Raw genomic sequence first — 22,487 nt, forward strand, 5'->3', positions numbered from 1 at the left:
CACCCCCCCCCCCTTTGAGAAGTAATGCCAAATCCCCCAAAGAGAAACACCACGCCTCGTAATCTGTTAAGAGTGTGGGACAGTGTGAACTGTCCTTCAATGGGGCTCAGCGGTTAACGAACTGAAATACCCGACTCATTTTAACATCAACACTGAATAATTTATTTCTTTAACTAACCGGAAGCTTTAACTAAACAAGTAACGCACCGAACAAAATAAGATTCTAATGGGATGCTGTTCAAAAAAATACAAAGCTCATTCATGAACCAAAAAATAATGGAATTCAGTCATTCTCAAAATACAACCAGATTTTGTGGCTTTCGGAGTTTCTCTGTCGACAAGTTCTTTCTGATTTGGGACCTTTTGCCCGTTTAGATGGTGTGTTCTCTGAAGAGATATCTGAAGCTGGCAGAGCTGGGAGCTGCCCGCTCCCTCTCGAGGCTTGCAAGGTGGCAGTTGCTCTCTCTCTCCCGGCTCTCGCTTTTAAACCTGTGATGACCTATTAAGAGGATCGGTCTGATGTTATCAGCACCATCAAATTCAAATTTTATAGGTTCCTGGTAGCTGAGTGCCTGCTTCACAAACCCAACAGTGCAGAAAGAGGCCTTTCGGCCCATTGAGTCTGCACTGACAACAATCCCACCTAACCCTCATCCCCATCATCCCAAATATCTCAAATTAAAGTTAATTTATTCGTCACAAGTAAGGCTTACATTAACACTGCAATGAAGTTACTGTGAAATTCCCTTATTTACCCTATTCACCCCACTAATCCCTCTGACTAGGGGCAATTTTGCATGACCAAATCGCCTGACCAGCACGTCTCTCAGACTGTGGTAGGAAACCGGAGCACCCGGAGGAAACCCACGCAGACACAGGGAGAACGTGCAGACTCCGCACAGACAGTGACCCGAGCCGGGAATCGAACCCAGGTCCCTGGCGCTGTGAGGCAGCAGTGCTAACCACTGTGCCATCCAAAATTAAATTGATTGGGCTAAATTTTTTTAAAAAGCAGGTTGCCTTGTCATAGAATAAATCATAGAAATCATAGAAACCCTACAGTACAGAAAGAGGCCATTCGGCCCATCGAGTCTGCACCGACCACAATCCCACCCAGGCCCTACCCCATATCCCTACATATTTACCCACTAATCCCTCTAACCTACGCATCCCAGGACATTAAGGGAAATTTTAGCATGGCCAATCGACCTAACCCACACATCTTTGGACTGTGGGAGGAAACCGGAGCACCCGGAGGAAACCCACGCAGACACGAGGAGAATGTGCAAACTCCACACAGACAGTGACCCAAGCCGGGAATCGAACCCAGGTCCCTGGAGCTATGAAGCAGCAGTGCTAACCACTGTGCTACCGTGCCGCCCTTGTCAAGACTACTGCTTGACATTTTGGTACAAATGTCTCAGCTGGGACTCTGGATGTACTTTGCATTTTAAGCCTTCAAGCTCAAACAAAACACCAGCTCTTAACGGGACCACACCATGTTTTTTTCCCCCCTCTATAATTTTTACAATTTACAATCTTTACCAACATCACATCCAAACTCAATGTCGCGACAACAGGGTTGTAAATCTGTGGAATTCCCTGCCCAGTGAAGCAGTTGAGGCTACCTTGTTGAATGTTTTTAAGGCAAGGGTAGATAGATTTTTGAACAGGAAAGGGAGTAAGGGTTATGGTGAGCGGGCGGGGAAGTGGAGCTGAGTCCACGAAAAGATCAGCCATGATCTTATTGAATGGCGGAGCAGGCTCGAGGGGCCAGATGGCCCACTCCTGCTCCTAGTTCTTATGTTCTCGTGAGGGCCAAAGGACCTGTGCTTCAATTCTATTTGTTCTTTGTTTTCCATCCCGTATGAGGAACAGTTGAGGACTCTGGGTCTGTACTCGTTGGAGTTTAGAAGGATGAGGGGGGATCTTATTGAAACTTACAGGATACTGCGAAGCCTGGATAGAGTGGACGTGGAGAGGATGTTTCCACTGGTAGGAAAAACTAGAATCAGAGGGCACAACTTCAGGCTAAAGGGACGATCCTTTAAAACAGAGATGAGGAGGAATTTCTTCAGCCAGAGAGTGGTGAATGTGTGGAACTCTTTGCCGCAGAAGGCTGTGGAGGCCGGGTCATTGAGTGTCCTTAAGACAGAGATAGATAGGTTCTTGATTAATAAGGGGATCAGGGGTTATGGGGAAAAGGCAGGAGAATGGGGATGAGAAAAATATCAGCCATGATTGAATGGTGGAGCAGACTCGATGGGCCGAGTGGCCTCATTCTGCTCCTATGACTTATGGTCTCATCTTATTGAATGGCGGTGCAGGCTCGAGGGGCCAGATAGCCCACTCCTGCTCCTAGTTCTTATACGATCCACACAGAAGTTGCAATGTTCAGTTCAAAGAAAGCCAACTATTTGCTTTGAGCCTGAAGTTGGCAGTGGGGAAAAGCCGAAAACTTGTTTTCCGACTTATGCAAAGGTGACCAAAAGTTCCTGCGGATTTTCAAACGGGGGCCCGGTCAAAACGTATCATGTGTGACCTTACCCAGATTCTCCACAAAGTTCTCCAGCGCGTAATAAGCCTTGGTGAGATGGCCACCCTTCGAGTTGTCGATTGTTCCCAGGTAGTTCAGGAGAAGCGGCATGATCTCGTCAGAATATTTGCTAATATCGGGCTGTGGGGGCAGGGGGCAGGAGGAAGAGAAAAAGGGGGGAAAAAGACATGAAATAAAGCATTGAAACACACCCCAAAGGAAGCAATGTCCAGCAAGATAAGAACAAAGAAAATTACAGCACAGGAACAGGCCCTTCGGCCCTCCAAGCCTGCACCGACCAGGCTGCCCGACTGAACTAAAACCCCCTCCCCTTCCGGGGACCGTATCCCTCCATTCCCATCCTATTTATGTATTTGTCAAGACACCCCTTAAAAGTCGCTATCGTATCCGCTTCCACTGCCTCCCCCGGCAGCGAGTTCCAGGCGCCCACCACCCTCTGTGTAAAAAAACTTGCCTCGTACATCTCCTTTAAACCTTGCCCCTCGAACCTTAAACCTGTGCCCCCCTAGTAATTGACTCTTCCACCCTGGGGAAAAAGCTTCTGACTATCCACTCTGTCCATGCCTCTCATAATCTTGTAGACTTCTATCAGGTCGCCCCTCAACCTCCGTCGTTCCAGTGAGAACAAACCAAGTTTCCCCAACCTCTCCTCATAGCTGATGCCCTCCATACCAGGCAACATCCTGGTAAATCTTTTCTGTACCCTCTCCAAAGCCTCCACATCCTTCTGGTAGTGTGGCGACCAGAATTGAACATTATATTCCAAGTGCGGCCTAACTAAGGTTCTATAAAGCTGCAACATGACTGGCCAATTTTTAAACTCAATGCCCCGGCCGATGAAGGCAAGCATGCCGTATACCTTCTTGACTACCTGCAAACTCCACACAGACAGTGACCCAAGCCGGGAATCGAACCCGGGTCCCTGGCGCTGTGAGGCAGCAGTGCTAACCATTGCCACCATGTGCCCAAGTCATTAACACCCAAGGCATTAAGTTCCGGGGACCGTATCCCTCTATTCGCATCCTATTCATGTATTTGTCCAGACGCCCCTTAAAACTCACTATCGTATCCGCTTCCACTCCCTCCCCCGGCAGCGAGTTCCAGGCACCCACCATCCTCTGTGTAAAAAAGAACTTGCCTCGTACATCTCCTTTAAACCTTGCCCCTCGCATCTTAAACCTGTGCCCCCCGAGTAATTGACTATTTATTTCTTAGTCACAAGTAGGCTTACATTAACACTGCAATGAAGCTACTGTGAAAATCCCCTGGTGGCCACACTCCGGCACCTGTTCGGGTTACACTGAGGGAGAATTTAGCACGGCCCAATGCACCTAACCAGCACATCTTTCGGACTGTGGGAGGAAACTGGAGCACCCGGAGGAAACCCACGCAGACACGGGGAGAATGTGCAGACTGCCCACAGACAGTGACCCAATCTGGGAATCGAACCCGGTCCCTGGCGCTGTGAGGCAGCAGAGCTATCCCACTATAGCGCTCTGGGAAAAAGCTTCTGACTATCCACTCTGTCCATGTCCCTCATAATCTTGATTTTAGATAAACATGCAGATTTTGCAAATGGACAAAAGATGATCTTTGCATAAAACCCGAGGGCGAGCGACAGAATAGCAAGAGACCCGTGGACAGGATAAGCAAAAGGAAGCAGGAGGGATGGAGAGTGCGAGAGCACGGCGAACGTTCGGTTGAGTGAAGAGAGGAATCACAAGATGAGAGACTAAAATGAAATGGTTTTTAAAAAAATCTCCCTCACCCCACTGAAGCAGCGAGTGAGTGTGAAACGGGAAAGGCAAAACAAAATGACCAGGAATGTTGTGCGACTGACGGAATGTGCGATGGAATTTATAACACTTTTTCCTACCTGCAGGAACTCAGAGAATTGTCCAAGGGCAAAGAGTGCTGCGTTTCGGACCACCTGATTCTGGTCGGTGAGGGCCTGACATATGCAGTGCAGCATGGCGTGGAGATGTCTGCAACGTAAAGGATTGACAAAATACCATTCAGAGAAACTCAGGCACTCAATCTGCTTCGTGCACAGTCTGCGCCTCGAAATGCGACACTGCGGTCTATATCTCTATTACAGTGCGTACTGACGGGTGTTTGCACTGCGGTCTATATCTCTATTACAGAGCGTACTGACGGGTGTTGACACTGCGGTCTATATCTGTATTACAGTGCATACTGACGGGTGTTTACACTGCGGTCTATATCTCCATTACAGTACGTACTGACGGGTGTTTACACTGCGGTCTATATCTCTATTACAGTACGTACTGAGGGGTGTTTACACTGCGGTCTATATCTCTATTACAGTGCGTACTGACAGGTGTTTACACTGCGGTCTATATCTCTATTACAGTATGTACTGACGGGTGTTTACACTGCGGTCTATATCTCTATTACAGTGCGTACTGACGGGTGTTTACACTGCGGTCTATATCTCTATTACAGTGCGTACTGACGGGTGTTTACACTGCGGTCTATATCTCTATTACAGTGCGTACTGACGGGTGTTTACACTGCGGTCTATATCTCCATTACAGTGCGTACTGACGGGTGTTTACACTGCGGTCTATATCCCTATTACAGTGCGTACTGACGGGTGTTTACACTGCGGTCTATATCCCTATTACAGTGCGTTCTGACGGGTGTTTACACTGCGGTCTATATCCCTATTACAGTGCGTACTGAGGGGTGTTTACACTGCGGTCTATATCTCGATTACAGTGCGTACTGACGGGTGTTTACACTGCGGTCTATATCTCTATTACAGTACGTACTGACGGGTGTTTACACTGCGGTCTATATCTCTATTACAGTGCGTACTGACGGGTGTTTACACTGCGGTCTATATCTCTATTACAGTGCGTACTGACGGGTGTTTACACTGCGGTCTATATCCCTATTACAGTGCGTACTGACGGGTGTTTACACTGCGGTCTATATCTCTATTACAGTACGTACTGACGGGTGTTTACACTGCGGTCTATATACCTATTACAGTGCGTACTGACGGGTGTTTACACTGCGGTCTATATCTCTATTACAGTGCGTACTGACGGGTGTTTACACTGCGGTCTATATCCCTATTACAGTGCGTACTGACGGGTGTTTACACTGCGGTCTATATCTCGATTACAGTGCGTACTGACGGGTGTTTACACTGCGGTCTATATCTCTATTACAGTACGTACTGACGGGTGTTTACACTGCGGTCTATATCTCTATTACAGTGCGTACTGACGGGTGTTTACACTGCGGTCTATATCTCTATTACAGTGCGTACTGACGGGTGTTTACACTGCGGTCTATATCCCTATTACAGTGGGTACTGACGGGTGTTTACACTGCGGTCTACATCCCTATTACAGTGCGTACTGACGGGTGTTTACACTGCGGTCTATATACCTATTACAGTGCGTACTAACGGGTGTTTACACTGCGGTCTATATCCCTATTACAGTGCGTACTGACGGGTGTTTACACTGCGGTCTATATCCCTATTACAGTGCGTACTGACGGGTCTTTACACTGCGGTCTATATCTCTATTACACTGCGTACTGACGGGTGTTTACACTGCGGTCTATATCCCTATTACAGTGCGTACTGACGGGTGTTTACACTGCGGTCTATATCTCTATTACACTGCGTACTGACGGGTGTTTACACTGCGGTCTATATCTCTATTACAGTGCGTACTGACGGGTGTTTACACTGCGGTCTATATCCCTATTACAGTGCGTACTGACGGGTGTTTACACTGCAGTCTATATCTCTATTACAGTGCGTACTGACGGGTGTTTACACTGCGTTCTATATCTCTATTACAGTGCGTACTGACGGGTGTTTACACTGCGGTCTATATCCCTATTACAGTGCGTACTGACGGGTGTTTACACTGCGGTCTATATCCCTATTACAGTGCGTACTGACGGGTGTTTACACTGCGGTCTATATCTCTATTACAGTGCGTACTGACGGGTGTTTACACTGTGGTCTATATCCCTATTACAGTGCGTACTGACGGGTGTTTACCCTGCGGTCGATATCTCTATTACAGTGCGTACTGACGGGTGTTTACACCGCGGTCTATATCTCCATTACAGTGCGTACTGACGGGTGTTTACACCGCGGTCTATATCTCTATTACAGTGCGTACTGACGGGTGTTTACACTGCGGTCTATATCCCTATTACAGTGCGTACTGACGGGTGTTTACACCGCGGTCTATATCTCTATTACAGTGCGTACTGACGGGTGTTTACACCGCGGTCTATATCTCTATTACAGTGCGTACTGACGGGTGTTTACACTGCGGTCTATATCTCTATTACAGTGCGTACTGACGGGTGTTTACACTGCGGTCTATATCCCGATTACAGTGCGTACTGACGGGTGTTTACACTGCGGTCTATATCCCTATTACAGTGCGTACTTACGGGTGTTTACACTGCGGTCTATATCCCTATTACAGTGCGTACTGACGGGTGTTTACGCTGCGGTCTATATCCCTATTACAGTGCGTACTGGCGGGTGTTTACACTGCAGTCTATATCCCTATTACAGTGCGTACTGACGGGTGTTTACACTGCGGTCTATATCCCTATTACAGTGCGTACTGACGGGTGTTTACACTGCGGTCTATATCCCTATTACAGTGCGTACTGACGGGTGTTTACACTGCGGTCTATATCCCTATTACAGTGCGTACTGACGGGTGTTTACACTGCGGTCTATATCTCTATTACAGTGCGAACTGACGGGTGTTTACACTGCGGTCTATATCCCTATTACAGTGCGTACTGACGGGTGTTTACACTGCGGTCTATATCCCTATTACAGTGCGTACTGACGGGTGTTTACACTGCGGTCTATATCTCTATTACAGTGCGTACTGACGGGTGTTTACACTGCGGTCGATATCCCTATTACAGTGCGTACTGACGGGTGTTTACACTGTGGTCTATATCTCTATTACAGTGCGTACTGACGGGTGTTCACACTGCGGTCTATATCTCTATTACAGTGCATACTGACGGGTGTTTACACTGCGGTCTATATCTCTATTACATTGCGTACTGACGGGTGTTTACACTGCGGTCTATATCCCTATTACAGTGCGTACTGACGGGTGTTTACACTGCGGTCTATATCTCTATTACAGTGCGTACTGACGGGTGTTCACACTGCGGTCTATATCTCTATTACAGTGCGTACTGACGGGTGTTTACACTGCGGTCTATATCCCTATTACAGTGCGTACTGACGGGTGTTTACACTGCGGTCTATATCTCTATTACAGTGCGTACTGACGGGTGTTTACACTGCGGTCTATATCCCTATTACAGTGCGTACTGACGGGTGTTTACACTGCGGTCTATATCTCTATTACAGTGCATACTGACGGGTGTTTACACTGCGGTCTATATCTCTATTACATTGCGTACTGACGGGTGTTCACACTGCGGTCTATATCCCTATTACAGTGCGTACTGACGGGTGTTTACACTGCGGTCTATAACTCTATTACAGTGCGTACTGACGGGTGTTTACACTGCAGTCTATATCCCTATTACAGTGCGTACTGACGGGTGTTTACACTGCGGTCTATATCTCTATTACAGTGCGTACTGACGGGTGTTTACACTGCGGTCTATATCCCTATTACAGTGCGTACTGACGGGTGTTTACACTGCGGTCTATATCTCTATTACAGTACGTACTGACGGGTGTTTACACTGCGGTCTATATACCTATTACAGTGCGTACTGACGGGTGTTTACACTGCGGTCTATATCTCTATTACAGTGCGTACTGACGGGTGTTTACACTGCGGTCTATATCCCTATTACAGTGCGTACTGACGGGTGTTTACACTGCGGTCTATATCTCGATTACAGTGCGTACTGACGGGCGTTTACACTGCGGTCTATATCTCTATTACAGTACGTACTGACGGGTGTTTACACTGCGGTCTATATCTCTATTACAGTGCGTACTGACGGGTGTTTACACTGCGGTCTATATCTCTATTACAGTGCGTACTGACGGGTGTTTACACTGCGGTCTATATCCCTATTACAGTGCGGACTGACGGGTGTTTACACTGCGGTCTATATCCCTATTACAGTGCGTACTGACGGGTGTTTACACTGCGGTCTATATACCTATTACAGTGCGTACTAACGGGTGTTTACACTGCGGTCTATATCCCTATTACAGTGCGTACTGACGGGTGTTTACACTGCGGTCTATATCTCTATTACACTGCGTACTGACGGGTGTTTACACTGCGGTCTATATCTCTATTACAGTGCGTACTGACGGGTGTTTACACTGCGGTCTATATCCCTATTACAGTGCGTACTGACGGGTGTTTACACTGCAGTCTATATCTCTATTACAGTGCGTACTGACGGGTGTTTACACTGCGTTCTATATCTCTATTACAGTGCGTACTGACGGGTGTTTACACTGCGGTCTATATCCCTATTACAGTGCGTACTGACGGGTGTTTACACTGCGGTCTGTATCCCTATTACAGTGCGTACTGACGGGTGTTTACACTGCGGTCTATATCTCTATTACAGTGCGTACTGACGGGTGTTTACACCGCGGTCTATATCTCCATTACAGTGCGTACTGACGGGTGTTTACACTGCGGTCTATATCTCTATTACAGTGCGTACTGACGGGTGTTTACACTGCGGTCTATATCTCTATTACAGTGCGTACTGACGGGTGTTTACACTGCGGTCTATATCCCGATTACAGTGCGTACTGACGGGTGTTTACACTGCGGTCTATATCCCTATTACAGTGCGTACTTACGGGTGTTTACACTGTGGTCTATATCCCTATTACAGTGCGTACTGACGGGTGTTTACGCTGCGGTCTATATCCCTATTACAGTGCGTACTGGCGGGTGTTTACACTGCAGTCTATATCCCTATTACAGTGCGTACTGACGGGTGTTTACACTGCGGTCTATATCCCTATTACAGGGCGTACTGACGGGTGTTTACACTGCGGTCAATATCCCTATTACAGTGCGTACTGACGGGTGTTTACACTGCGGTCTATATCCCTATTACAGTGCGTACTGACGGGTGTTTACACTGCGGTCTATATCTCTATTACAGTGCGAACTGACGGGTGTTTACACTGCGGTCTATATCCCTATTACAGTGCGTACTGACGGGTGTTTACACTGCGGTCTATATCTCTATTACAGTGCGTACTGACGGGTGTTTACACTGCGGTCGATATCCCTATTACAGTGCGTACTGACGGGTGTTTACACTGTGGTCTATATCTCTATTACAGTGCGTACTGACGGGTGTTCACACTGCGGTCTATATCTCTATTACAGTGCATACTGACGGGTGTTTACACTGCGGTCTATATCTCTATTACATTGCGTACTGACGGGTGTTTACACTGCGGTCTATATCCCTATTACAGTGCGTACTGACGGGTGTTTACACTGCGGTCTATATCTCTATTACAGTGCGTACTGACGGGTGTTCACACTGCGGTCTATATCTCTATTACAGTGCGTACTGACGGGTGTTTACACTGCGGTCTATATCCCTATTACAGTGCGTACTGACGGGTGTTTACACTGCGGTCTATATCTCTATTACAGTGCGTACTGACGGGTGTTTACACTGCGGTCTATATCCCTATTACAGTGCGTACTGACGGGTGTTTACACTGCGGTCTATATCTCTATTACAGTGCGTACTGACGGGTGTTTACACTGCAGTCTATATCCCTATTACAGTGCGTACTGACGGGTGTTTACACTGCGGTCTATATCTCTATTACAGTGCGTACTGACGGGTGTTTACACTGCGGTCTATATCCCTATTACAGTGCGTACTGACGGGTGTTCACACTGCGGTCTATATCTCTATTACAGTGCAGACTGACGGGTGTTTACACTGTGGTCTATATCCCTATTACAGTGCGTACTGACGGGTGTTTACACTGCGGTCTATATCTCTATTACAGTGCATACTGACGGGTGTTTACACTGTGGTCTATATCCCTATTACAGTGCGTACTGACGGGTGTTTACACTGCGGTCTATATCTCTATTACAGTGCATACTGACGGGTGTTTACACTGCGGTCTATATCCCTATTACAGTGCGTACTGACGGGTGTTTACACTGCAGTCTATATCCCTATTACAGTGCGTACTGACGGGTGTTTACACTGCAGTCTATATCCCTATTACAGTGCGTACTGACGGGTGTTTACACTGCGGTCTATATCCCTATTACAGTGCGTACTGACGGGTGTTTACACCGCGGTCTATATCTGTATTACAGTGCGTACTGACGGGTGTTTACACTGCGGTCTATATCTCTATTACAGTGCGTACTGACGGGTGTTTAAACTGCGGTCTATATCCCTATTACAGTGCGTTCTGACGGGTGTTTACACTGCGGTCCATATCTCTATTACAGTGCGTACTGACAGGTGTTTACACCGCGGTCTATATCTGTATTACAGTGCGTACTGACGGGTGTTTACACTGCGGTCTGTATCCCTATTACAGTGCGTACTGACGGGTGTTTACACTGCGGTCAATATCTCTATTACAGTGCGTACTGACGGGTGTTTACACTGCGGTCTGTATCTCTATTACAGTGTGTACTGACGGGTGTTTACACTGCGGTCTGTATCCCTATTACAGTGCGTACTGACGGGTGTTTACACTGCGGTCTATATCTCTATTACAGTGCGTACTGACGGGTGTTTACACTGCGGTCTATATCTCTATTACAGTGCGTACTGACGGGTGTTTACACTGCGGTCTATATCTCTATTACAGTGCGAACTGACGGGTGTTTACACTGCGGTCTATATCCCTATTACAGTGCGTACTGACGGGGGTTTACACTGCGGTCTATATCTCTATTACAGTACGTACTGACGGGTGTTTACACTGCGGTCTATATCCCTATTACAGAGCGTACTGACGGGTGTTTACACTGCGGTCTATATCTCTATTACAGTGCGTACTGACGGGTGTTTACACTGCGGTCTATATCCCTATTACAGTGCGTACTGACGGGTGTTTACACTGCGGTCTATATCTCTATTACAGTACGTACTGACGGGTGTTTACACTGCGGTCTATATCCCTATTACAGTGCGTACTGACGGGTGTTTACACTGCGGTCTATATCTCTATTACAGTGCGTACTGACGGGTGTTTACACTGCGGTCTATATCTCTATTACAGTACGTACTGACGGGTGTTTACACTGCTGTCTATATCCCTATTACAGTGCGTACTGACGGGTGTTTACACTACGGTCTATATCTCTATTACAGTGCGTACTGACGGGTGTTTACACTGCAGTCTATATCCCTATTACAGTGCGTACTGACGGGTGTTTACACTGCGGTCTGTATCTCTATTACAGTACGTACTGACGGGTGTTTACACTGCGGTCTATATCTCTATTACAGTGCGTACTGACGGGTGTTTACACTGCGGTCTATATCCCTATTACAGTGCGTACTGACGGGTGTTTACACTGCGGTCTATATCTCTATTACACTGCGTACTGACGGGTGTTTACACTGCGGTCTATATCCCTATTACAGTGCGTACTGACGGGTGTTTACACTGCGGTCTATATCCCTATTACAGTGCGTACTGACGGGTGTTTACACTGCGGTCTATATCCCTATTACAGTGCGTACTGACGGGTGTTTACACTGCGTACTGACGGGTGTTTACACTGCGGTCTATATCCCTATTACAGTGCGTACTGACGGGTGTTTACACCGCGGTCTATATCTCTATTACACTGCGTACTGACGGGTGTTTACACCGCGGTCTATATCTCTATTACAGTACGTACTGACGGGTGTTTACACCGCGGTCTATATCTCTATTACACTGCGTACTGACGGGTGTTTACACTGCGGTCTATATCTCTATTACAGTACGTACTGACGGGTGTTTACACTGCGGTCTATATCTCTATTACAGTGCGTACTGACGGGTGTTTACACTGCGGTCTATATCTCTATTACAGTGCGTACTGACGGGTGTTTACACTGCGGTCTATATCCCTATTACAGTGCGTACTGACGGGTGTTTACACTGCGGTCTATATCCCTATTACAGTGCGTACTGACGGGTGTTTACACTGCGGTCTATATCTCTATTACAGTGCGTACTGACGGGTGTTTACACTGCGGTCTATATCCCTATTACAGTGCGTACTGACGGGTGTTTACACTGCGGTCTATATCTCTATTACAGTGCGTACTGACGGGTGTTTACACCGCGGTCTATATCTCCATTACAGTGCGTACTGACGGGTGTTTACACCGCGGTCTATATCTCTATTACAGTGCGTACTGACGGGTGTTTACACCGCGGTCTATATCTCTATTACAGTGCGTACTGACGGGTGTTTACACTGCGGTCTATATCTCTATTACAGTGCGTACTGACGGGTGTTTACACTGCGGTCTATATCTCTATTACAGTGCGTACTGACGGGTGTTTACACTGCGGTCTATATCCCGATTACAGTGCGTACTGACGGGTGTTTACACTGCGGTCTATATCCCTATTACAGTGCGTACTTACGGGTGTTTACACTGCGGTCTATATCCCTATTACAGTGCGTACTGACGGGTGTTTACACTGCGGTCTATATCCCTATTACAGTGCGTACTGGCGGGTGTTAACACTGCAGTCTATATCCCTATTACAGTGCGTACTGACGGGTGTTTACACTGCGGTCTATATCCCTATTACAGTGCGTACTGACGGGTGTTTACACTGCGGTCTATATCCCTATTACAGTGCGTACTGACGGGTGTTTACACTGCGGTCTATATCCCTATTACAGTGCGTACTGACGGGTGTTTACACTGCGGTCTATATCTCTATTACAGTGCGAACTGACGGGTGTTTACACTGCGGTCTATATCCCTATTACAGTGCGTACTGACGGGTGTTTACACTGCGGTCTATATCTCTATTACAGTGCGTACTGACGGGTGTTTACACTGCGGTCTATATCCCTATTACAGTGCGTACTGACGGGTGTTTACACTGTGGTCTATATCTCTATTACAGTGCGTACTGACGGGTGTTCACACTGCGGTCTATATCTCTATTACAGTGCATACTGACGGGTGTTTACACTGCGGTCTATATCTCTATTACATTGCGTACTGACGGGTGTTTACACTGCGGTCTATATCCCTATTACAGTGCGTACTGACGGGTGTTTACACTGCGGTCTATATCTCTATTACAGTGCGTACTGACGGGTGTACACACTGCGGTCTATATCTCTATTACAGTGCGTACTGACGGGTGTTTACACTGCGGTCTATATCCCTATTACAGTGCGTACTGACGGGTGTTTACACTGCGGTCTATATCTCTATTACAGTGCGTACTGACGGGTGTTTACACTGCGGTCTATATCCCTATTACAGTGCGTACTGACGGGTGTTTACACTGCGGTCTATATCTCTATTACAGTGCATACTGACGGGTGTTTACACTGCGGTCTATATCTCTATTACATTGCGTACTGACGGGTGTTTACACTGCAGTCTATATCCCTATTACAGTGCGTACTGACGGGTGTTTACACTGCGGTCTATATGCCTATTACAGTGCGTACTGACGGGTGTTCACACTGCGGTCTATATCTCTATTACAGTGCATACTGATGGGTGTTTACACTGTGGTCTATATCCCTATTACAGTGCGTACCGACGGGTGTTTACACTGCGGTCTATATCTCTATTACAGTGCATACTGACGGGTGTTTACACTGCGGTCTATATCCCTATTACAGTGCGTGCTGACGGGTGTTTACACTGCAGTCTATATCCCTATTACAGTGCGTACTGACGGGTGTTTACACTGCAGTCTATATCCCTATTACAGTGCGTACTGACGGGTGTTTACACTGCGGTCTATATCCCTATTACAGTGCGTACTGACGGGTGTTTACACCGCGGTCTATATCTGTATTACAGTGCGTACTGACGGGTGTTTACACTGCGGTCTGTATCCCTATTACAGTGCGTACTGACGGGTGTTTACACTGCGGTCAATATCTCTATTACAGTGCGTACTGACGGGTGTTTACACTGCGGTCTGTATCTCTATTACAGTGCGTACTGACGGGTGTTTACACTGCGGTCTATATCTCTATTACAGTGCGTACTGACGGGTGTTTACACTGCGGTCTATATCTCTATTACAGTGCGTACTGACGGGTGTTTACACTGCGGTCTATATCCCTATTACAGTGCGTACTGACGGGTGTTTACACTGCGGTCTATATCTCTATTACAGTGCGTACTGACGGGTGTTTACACTGCGGTCTATATCTCTATTACAGTGCGTACTGACGGGTGTTTACACTGCGGTCTATATCCCTATTACAGTGCGTACTGACGGGTGTTTACACTGCGGTCTATATCCCTATTACAGTGCGTACTGACGGGTGTTTACACTGCGGTCAATATCTCTATTACAGTGCGTACTGACGGGTGTTTACACTGCGGTCTATATCCCTATTACAGTGCGTACTGACGGGTGTTTACACTGCGGTCTATATCCCTATTACAGTGCGTACTGACGGGTGTTTACACTGCGGTCTATATCTCTATTACAGTGCGTACTGACGGGTGTTTACACTGCGGTCTATATCTCTATTACAGTGCGTACTGACGTGTGTTTACACTGTGGTCAATATCTCTATTACAGTGCGTACTGACGGGTGTTTACACCGCGGTCTATATCTCTATTACAGTGCGTACTGACGGGTGTTTACACTGCGGTCTATATCTCTATTACAGTGCGTACTGACGGGTGTTTACACTGCGGTCTATATCCCTATTACAGTGCGTACTGACGGGTGTTTACACTGCGGTCTATATCCCTATTACAGTGTGTACTGACGGGTGTTTACACTGCGGTCTATATCTCTATTACAGTGCGTACTGACGGGTGTTTACACTGCGGTCTATATCTCTATTACAGTGCATACTGACGGGTGTTTACACTGCGGTCTGTATCCCTATTACAGTGCGTACTGACGGGTGTTTACACTGCGGTCCATATCTCTATTACAGTGCGTACTGACGGGTGTTTACACTGCGGTCGATATCTCTATTACAGTGCGTACTGACGGGTGTTTATACCGCGGTCTATATCTCTATTACAGTGCGTACTGACGGGTGTTTACACGGCGGTCTCTATCCCTATTACAGTGCGTACTTACGGGTGATTACACTGCGGTCTATATTTCTATTACAGTGCGTACTGACGGGTGTTTACACTGCGGTCTATATCCCTATTACAGTGCGTACTGACGGGTGTTTACACTGCGTCTATATCTCTATTACAGTGCGTACTGACGGGTGTTAACACTGCGGTCTATATCTGTATTACAGTGCGTACTGACGGGTGTTTACACTGCGTCTATATCTCCATTACAGTGCGTACTGACGGGTGTTTACACTGCGGTCTATATCTCTATTACAGTGCGTACTGACGGGTGTTCACACTGCGGTCTATATCTCTATTACAGTGCGTACTGACGGGTGTTTACACTGCGGTCTATATCCCTATTACAGTGCGTACTGACGGGTGTTTACACTGCGGTCTATATCTCTATTACAGTACGTACTGACAGGTGTTTACACTGCGGTCTCTATCCCTATTACAGTGCGTACTGACGGGTGTTTACACTACGGTCTATATCTCTATTACAGTGCGTACTGACGGGTGTTTACACTGCAGTCTATATCCCTATTACAGTGCGTACTGACGGGTGTTTACACTGCGGTCTATATCTCTATTACAGTACGTACTGACGGGTGTTTACACTGCGGTCTCTATCTCTATTACAGTGCGCACTGACGGGTGTTTACACTGCGGTCTATATCCCTATTACAGTGCGTACTGACGGGTGTTTACACTGTGGTCTATATCCCTATTACAGTGCGTACTGACGGGTGTTTACACTGCGGTCTGTATCCCTATTACAGTGCGTACTGACGGGTGTTTACACTGCGGTCTATAGCTCTATTACAGTGCGTACTGACGGGTGTTTACACTGCGGTCTATATCTCTATTACAGTGTGTACTGACGGGTGTTTACACTGCGGTCTGTATCCCTATTACAGTGCGCACTGACGGGTGTTTACACTGCGGTCTATATCTCTATTACAGTGCGTACTGACGGGTGTTTACACTGCGGTCTAAATCTCTATTACAGTGCGTACTGACGGGTGTTTACACTGCGGTCCATATCTCTATTACAGTGTGTACTGACTGGCGTTTACACTGCGGTCTATACCTCGATTACAGTGCGTTCTGACGGGTGTTTACACTGCGGTCTATATCCCTATTACAGTGCGTACTGACGGGTGTTTACACTGCGGTCTATATCTCTATTACAGTGCGTACTGACGGGTGTTTACACTGCGGTCTATATCCCTATTACACTGCGTACTGACGGGTGTTTACACTGCGGTCTATATCTCTATTACAGTGCGTACTGACGGGTGTTTACACTGCGGTCTATATCTCTATTACAGTGCGTACTGACGGGTGTTTACACTGCGGTCTATATCTCGATTACAATGCGTACCGACGGGTGTTTACACTGCGGTCTATATCCCTATTACATTGCGTACTGACGGGTGTTTACACTGCGGTCTATATCTCTATTACACTGCGTACTGACGGGTGTTTACACTGCGGTCTATATCCCTGTTACAGTGCGTACTGACGGGTGTTTACACTGCGGTCTATATCTCTATTACAGTGCGTACTGACGGGTGTTTACACTGCGGTCTATATCCCTGTTACAGTGCGTACTGACGGGTGTTTACACTGCGGTCTATATCTCTATTACAGTGCGTACTGACGGGTGTTTACACTGCGGTCTATATCCCTGTTACAGTGCGTACTGACGGGTGTTTACACTGCGGTCTATATCCCTATTACAGTGCGTACTGACGGGTGTTTACACTGCGGTCTATATCTCTATTACAGTGCGTACTGACGGGTGTTTACACTGCGGTCTATATCTCTATTACAGTGCGTACTGACGGGTGTTTACACGGCGGTCTCTATCCCTATTACAGTGCCTACTTACGGGTGTTTACACTGCGGTCTATATCTCTATTACAGTGCGTACTGACGGGTGTTTACCCTGCGGTCTCTATCCCTATTACAGTGCGTACTGACGGGTGTTTACACTGCGGTCTATATCTCTATTACAGTGCGTACTGACGGGTGTTTACACTGCGGTCTATATCCCTATTACAGTGCGCACTGACGGGTGTTTACACTGCGGTCGATATCTCTATTACAGTGCGCACTGACGGGTGTTTACACTGCGGTCTATATCTCTGTTACAGTGCGTACTGACGGGTGTTTACACTGCGGTCTATATCTCTATTACAGTGCGTACTGACGGGTGTTTACACTGCGGTCTATATCCCTATTACAGTGCGTACTGACGGGTGTTTACACTGCGGTCTATATCCCTATTACAGTGCGTACTGACGGGTGTTTACACTGCGGTCTATATCTCTATTACAGTGCGTACTGACGTGTTTACACTGCGGTCTATATCCCTATTACAGTGCGCACTGACGGGTGTTTACACTGCGGTCTATATCTCTATTACAGTGCGTACTGACGGGTGTTTACACTGCGGTCTATATCTCTATTACAGTGCGTACTGACGTGTTTACACTGCGGTCTATATCTCTATTACAGTGCGTACTGACGGGTGTTTACACTGTGGTCTATATCTCTATTACAGTGCGTACTGACGGGTGTTTACACTGCGGTCTATATCCCTATTACAGTGCGTACTGACGGGTGTTTACACTGCGGTCTATATCCCTATTACAGTGCGTACTGACGGGTGTTTACACTGCGGTCTATATCTCTATTACAGTGCGTACTGACGGGTGTTTACACTGCGGTCTATATCTCTATTACAGTGCATACTGACGGGTGTTTACACTGCGGTCTGTATCCCTATTACAGTGCGTACTGACGGGTGTTTACACTGCGGTCCATATCTCTATTACAGTGCGTACTGACGGGTGTTTCCACTGCGGTCGATATCTCTATTACAGTGCGTACTGACGGGTGTTTATACCGCGGTCTATATCTCTATTACAGTGCGTACTGACGGGTGTTTACACGGCGGTCTCTATCCCTATTACAGTGCGTACTGACGGGTGTTTACACTGCGGTCTATATCTCGATTACAATGCGTACCGACGGGTGTTTACACTGCGGTCTATATCCCTATTACATTGCGTACTGACGGGTGTTTACACTGCGGTCTATATCTCTATTACACTGCGTACTGACGGGTGTTTACACTGCGGTCTATATCCCTGTTACAGTGCGTACTGACGGGTGTTTACACTGCGGTCTATATCTCTATTACAGTGCGTACTGACGGGTGTTTACACTGCGGTCTATATCCCTGTTACAGTGCGTACTGACGGGTGTTTACACTGCGGTCTATATCTCTATTACAGTGCGTACTGACGGGTGTTTACACTGCGGTCTATATCCCTGTTACAGTGCGTACTGACGGGTGTTTACACTGCGGTCTATATCCCTATTACAGTGCGTACTGACGGGTGTTTACACTGCGGTCTATATCTCTATTACAGTGCGTACTGACGGGTGTTTACACTGCGGTCTATATCTCTATTACAGTGCGTACTGACGGGTGTTTACACGGCGGTCTCTATCCCTATTACAGTGCCTACTTACGGGTGTTTACACTGCGGTCTATATCTCTATTACAGTGCGTACTGACGGGTGTTTACCCTGCGGTCTCTATCCCTATTACAGTGCGTACTGACGGGTGTTTACACTGCGGTCTATATCTCTATTACAGTGCGTACTGACGGGTGTTTACACTGCGGTCTATATCCCTATTACAGTGCGCACTGACGGGTGTTTACACTGCGGTCGATATCTCTATTACAGTGCGCACTGACGGGTGTTTACACTGCGGTCTATATCTCTGTTACAGTGCGTACTGACGGGTGTTTACACTGCGGTCTATATCTCTATTACAGTGCGTACTGACGGGTGTTTACACTGCGGTCTATATCCCTATTACAGTGCGTACTGACGGGTGTTTACACTGCGGTCTATATCCCTATTACAGTGCGTACTGACGGGTGTTTACACTGCGGTCTATATCTCTATTACAGTGCGTACTGACGTGTTTACACTGCGGTCTATATCCCTATTACAGTGCGCACTGACGGGTGTTTACACTGCGGTCTATATCTCTATTACAGTGCGTACTGACGGGTGTTTACACTGCGGTCTATATCTCTATTACAGTGCGTACTGACGTGTTTACACTGCGGTCTATATCTCTATTACAGTGCGTACTGACGGGTGTTTACACTGTGGTCTATATCTCTATTACAGTGCGTACTGACGGGTGTTTACACTGCAGTCTATATCCCTATTACAGTGCGTACTGACGGGTGTTTACACTGCGGTCTATATCCCTATTACAGTGCGTACTGACGGGTGTTTACACTGCGGTCTATATCCCTATTACAGTGCGTACTGACGGGTGTTTACACTGCGGTCTATATCCCTATTACAGTGCGTACTGACGGGTGTTTACACTGCGGTCAATATCTCTATTACAGTGCGTACTGACGGGTGTTTACACTGCGGTCTGTATCTCTATTACAGTGTGTACTGACGGGTGTTTACACTGCGGTCTGTATCCCTATTACAGTGCGTACTGACGGGTGTTTACACTGCGGTCTATATCTCTATTACAGTGCGTACTGACGGGTGTTTACACTGCGGTCTATATCTCTATTACAGTGCGTACTGACGGGTGTTTACACTGCGGTCTATATCTCTATTACAGTGCGAACTGACGGGTGTTTACACTGCGGTCTATATCCCTATTACAGTGCGTACTGACGGGGGTTTACACTGCGGTCTATATCTCTATTACAGTACGTACTGACGGGTGTTTACACTGCGGTCTATATCCCTATTACAGAGCGTACTGACGGGTGTTTACACTGCGGTCTATATCTCTATTACAGTGCGTACTGACGGGTGTTTACACTGCGGTCTATATCCCTATTACAGTGCGTACTGACGGGTGTTTACACTGCGGTCTATATCTCTATTACAGTACGTACTGACGGGTGTTTACACTGCGGTCTATATCCCTATTACAGTGCGTACTGACGGGTGTTTACACTACGGTCCATAACTCTATTACAGTGCGTACTGACGGGTGTTTACACTGCAGTCTATATACCTATTACAGTGCGTACTGACGGGTGTTTACACTGCGGTCTATATCCCTATTACAGTGCGTACTGACGGGTGTTTACACTGCGGTCTATATCTCTATTACAGTGCGTACTGACGGGTGTTTACACTGCGGTCTATATCTCTATTACAGTACGTACTGACGGGTGTTTACACTGCTGTCTATATCCCTATTACAGTGCGTACTGACGGGTGTTTACACTACGGTCTATATCTCTATTACAGTGCGTACTGACGGGTGTTTACACTGCAGTCTATATCCCTATTACAGTGCGTACTGACGGGTGTTTACACTGCGGTCTATATCTCTATTACAGTACGTACTGACGGGTGTTTACACTGCGGTCTATATCTCTATTACAGTGCGTACTGACGGGTGTTTACACTGCGGTCTATATCCCTATTACAGTGCGTACTGACGGGTGTTTACACTGCGGTCTATATCTCTATTACACTGCGTACTGACGGGTGTTTACACTGCGGTCTATATCCCTATTACAGTGCGTACTGACGGGTGTTTACACTGCGGTCTATATCCCTATTACAGTGCGTACTGACGGGTGTTTACACTGCGGTCTATATCCCTATTACAGTGCGTACTGACGGGTGTTTACACTGCGTACTGACGGGTGTTTACACTGCGGTCTATATCCCTATTACAGTGCGTACTGACGGGTGTTTACACCGCGGTCTATATCTCTATTACACTGCGTACTGACGGGTGTTTACACCGCGGTCTATATCTCTATTACAGTACGTACTGACGGGTGTTTACACCGCGGTCTATATCTCTATTACACTGCGTACTGACGGGTGTTTACACTGCGGTCTATATCTCTATTACAGTACGTACTGACGGGTGTTTACACTGCGGTCTATATCTCTATTACAGTGCGTACTGACGGGTGTTTACACTGCGGTCTATATCTCTATTACAGTGCGTACTGACGGGTGTTTACACTGCGGTCTATATCCCTATTACAGTGCGTACTGACGGGTGTTTACACTGCGGTCTATATCCCTATTACAGTGCGTACTGACGGGTGTTTACACTGCGGTCTATATCTCTATTACAGTGCGTACTGACGGGTGTTTACACTGCGGTCTATATCCCTATTACAGTGCGTACTGACGGGTGTTTACACTGCGGTCTATATCTCTATTACAGTGCGTACTGACGGGTGTTTACACCGCGGTCTATATCTCCATTACAGTGCGTACTGACGGGTGTTTACACCGCGGTCTATATCTCTATTACAGTGCGTACTGACGGGTGTTTACACCGCGGTCTATATCTCTATTACAGTGCGTACTGACGGGTGTTTACACTGCGGTCTATATCTCTATTACAGTGCGTACTGACGGGTGTTTACACTGCGGTCTATATCTCTATTACAGTGCGTACTGACGGGTGTTTACACTGCGGTCTATATCCCGATTACAGTGCGTACTGACGGGTGTTTACACTGCGGTCTATATCCCTATTACAGTGCGTACTTACGGGTGTTTACACTGCGGTCTATATCCCTA

At 47.1% G+C, this 22,487-nt stretch overlaps 1 protein-coding gene across 1 annotated transcript in view; it reads right to left on the reverse strand.

The window, feature by feature from the left end:
• ipo4 (importin 4) overlaps positions 1-22,487 on the reverse strand; it is a 197,093-nt gene that overhangs the window by 93,766 nt on the left and 80,840 nt on the right. The window contains exons 13-14 of the mRNA XM_078204800.1: positions 4,434-4,542; positions 2,548-2,677 (exon numbers count right to left, since the gene is read on the reverse strand). Of these exons, the coding sequence (XP_078060926.1) occupies positions 2,548-2,677; positions 4,434-4,542 (239 nt within the window). The remainder of the gene's footprint in view (positions 1-2,547; positions 2,678-4,433; positions 4,543-22,487) is intronic.

Source organism: Mustelus asterias, unplaced genomic scaffold (genome assembly GCF_964213995.1).
Source record: "Mustelus asterias unplaced genomic scaffold, sMusAst1.hap1.1 HAP1_SCAFFOLD_453, whole genome shotgun sequence".
Taxonomy (NCBI): Eukaryota; Metazoa; Chordata; class Chondrichthyes; order Carcharhiniformes; family Triakidae; genus Mustelus; species Mustelus asterias.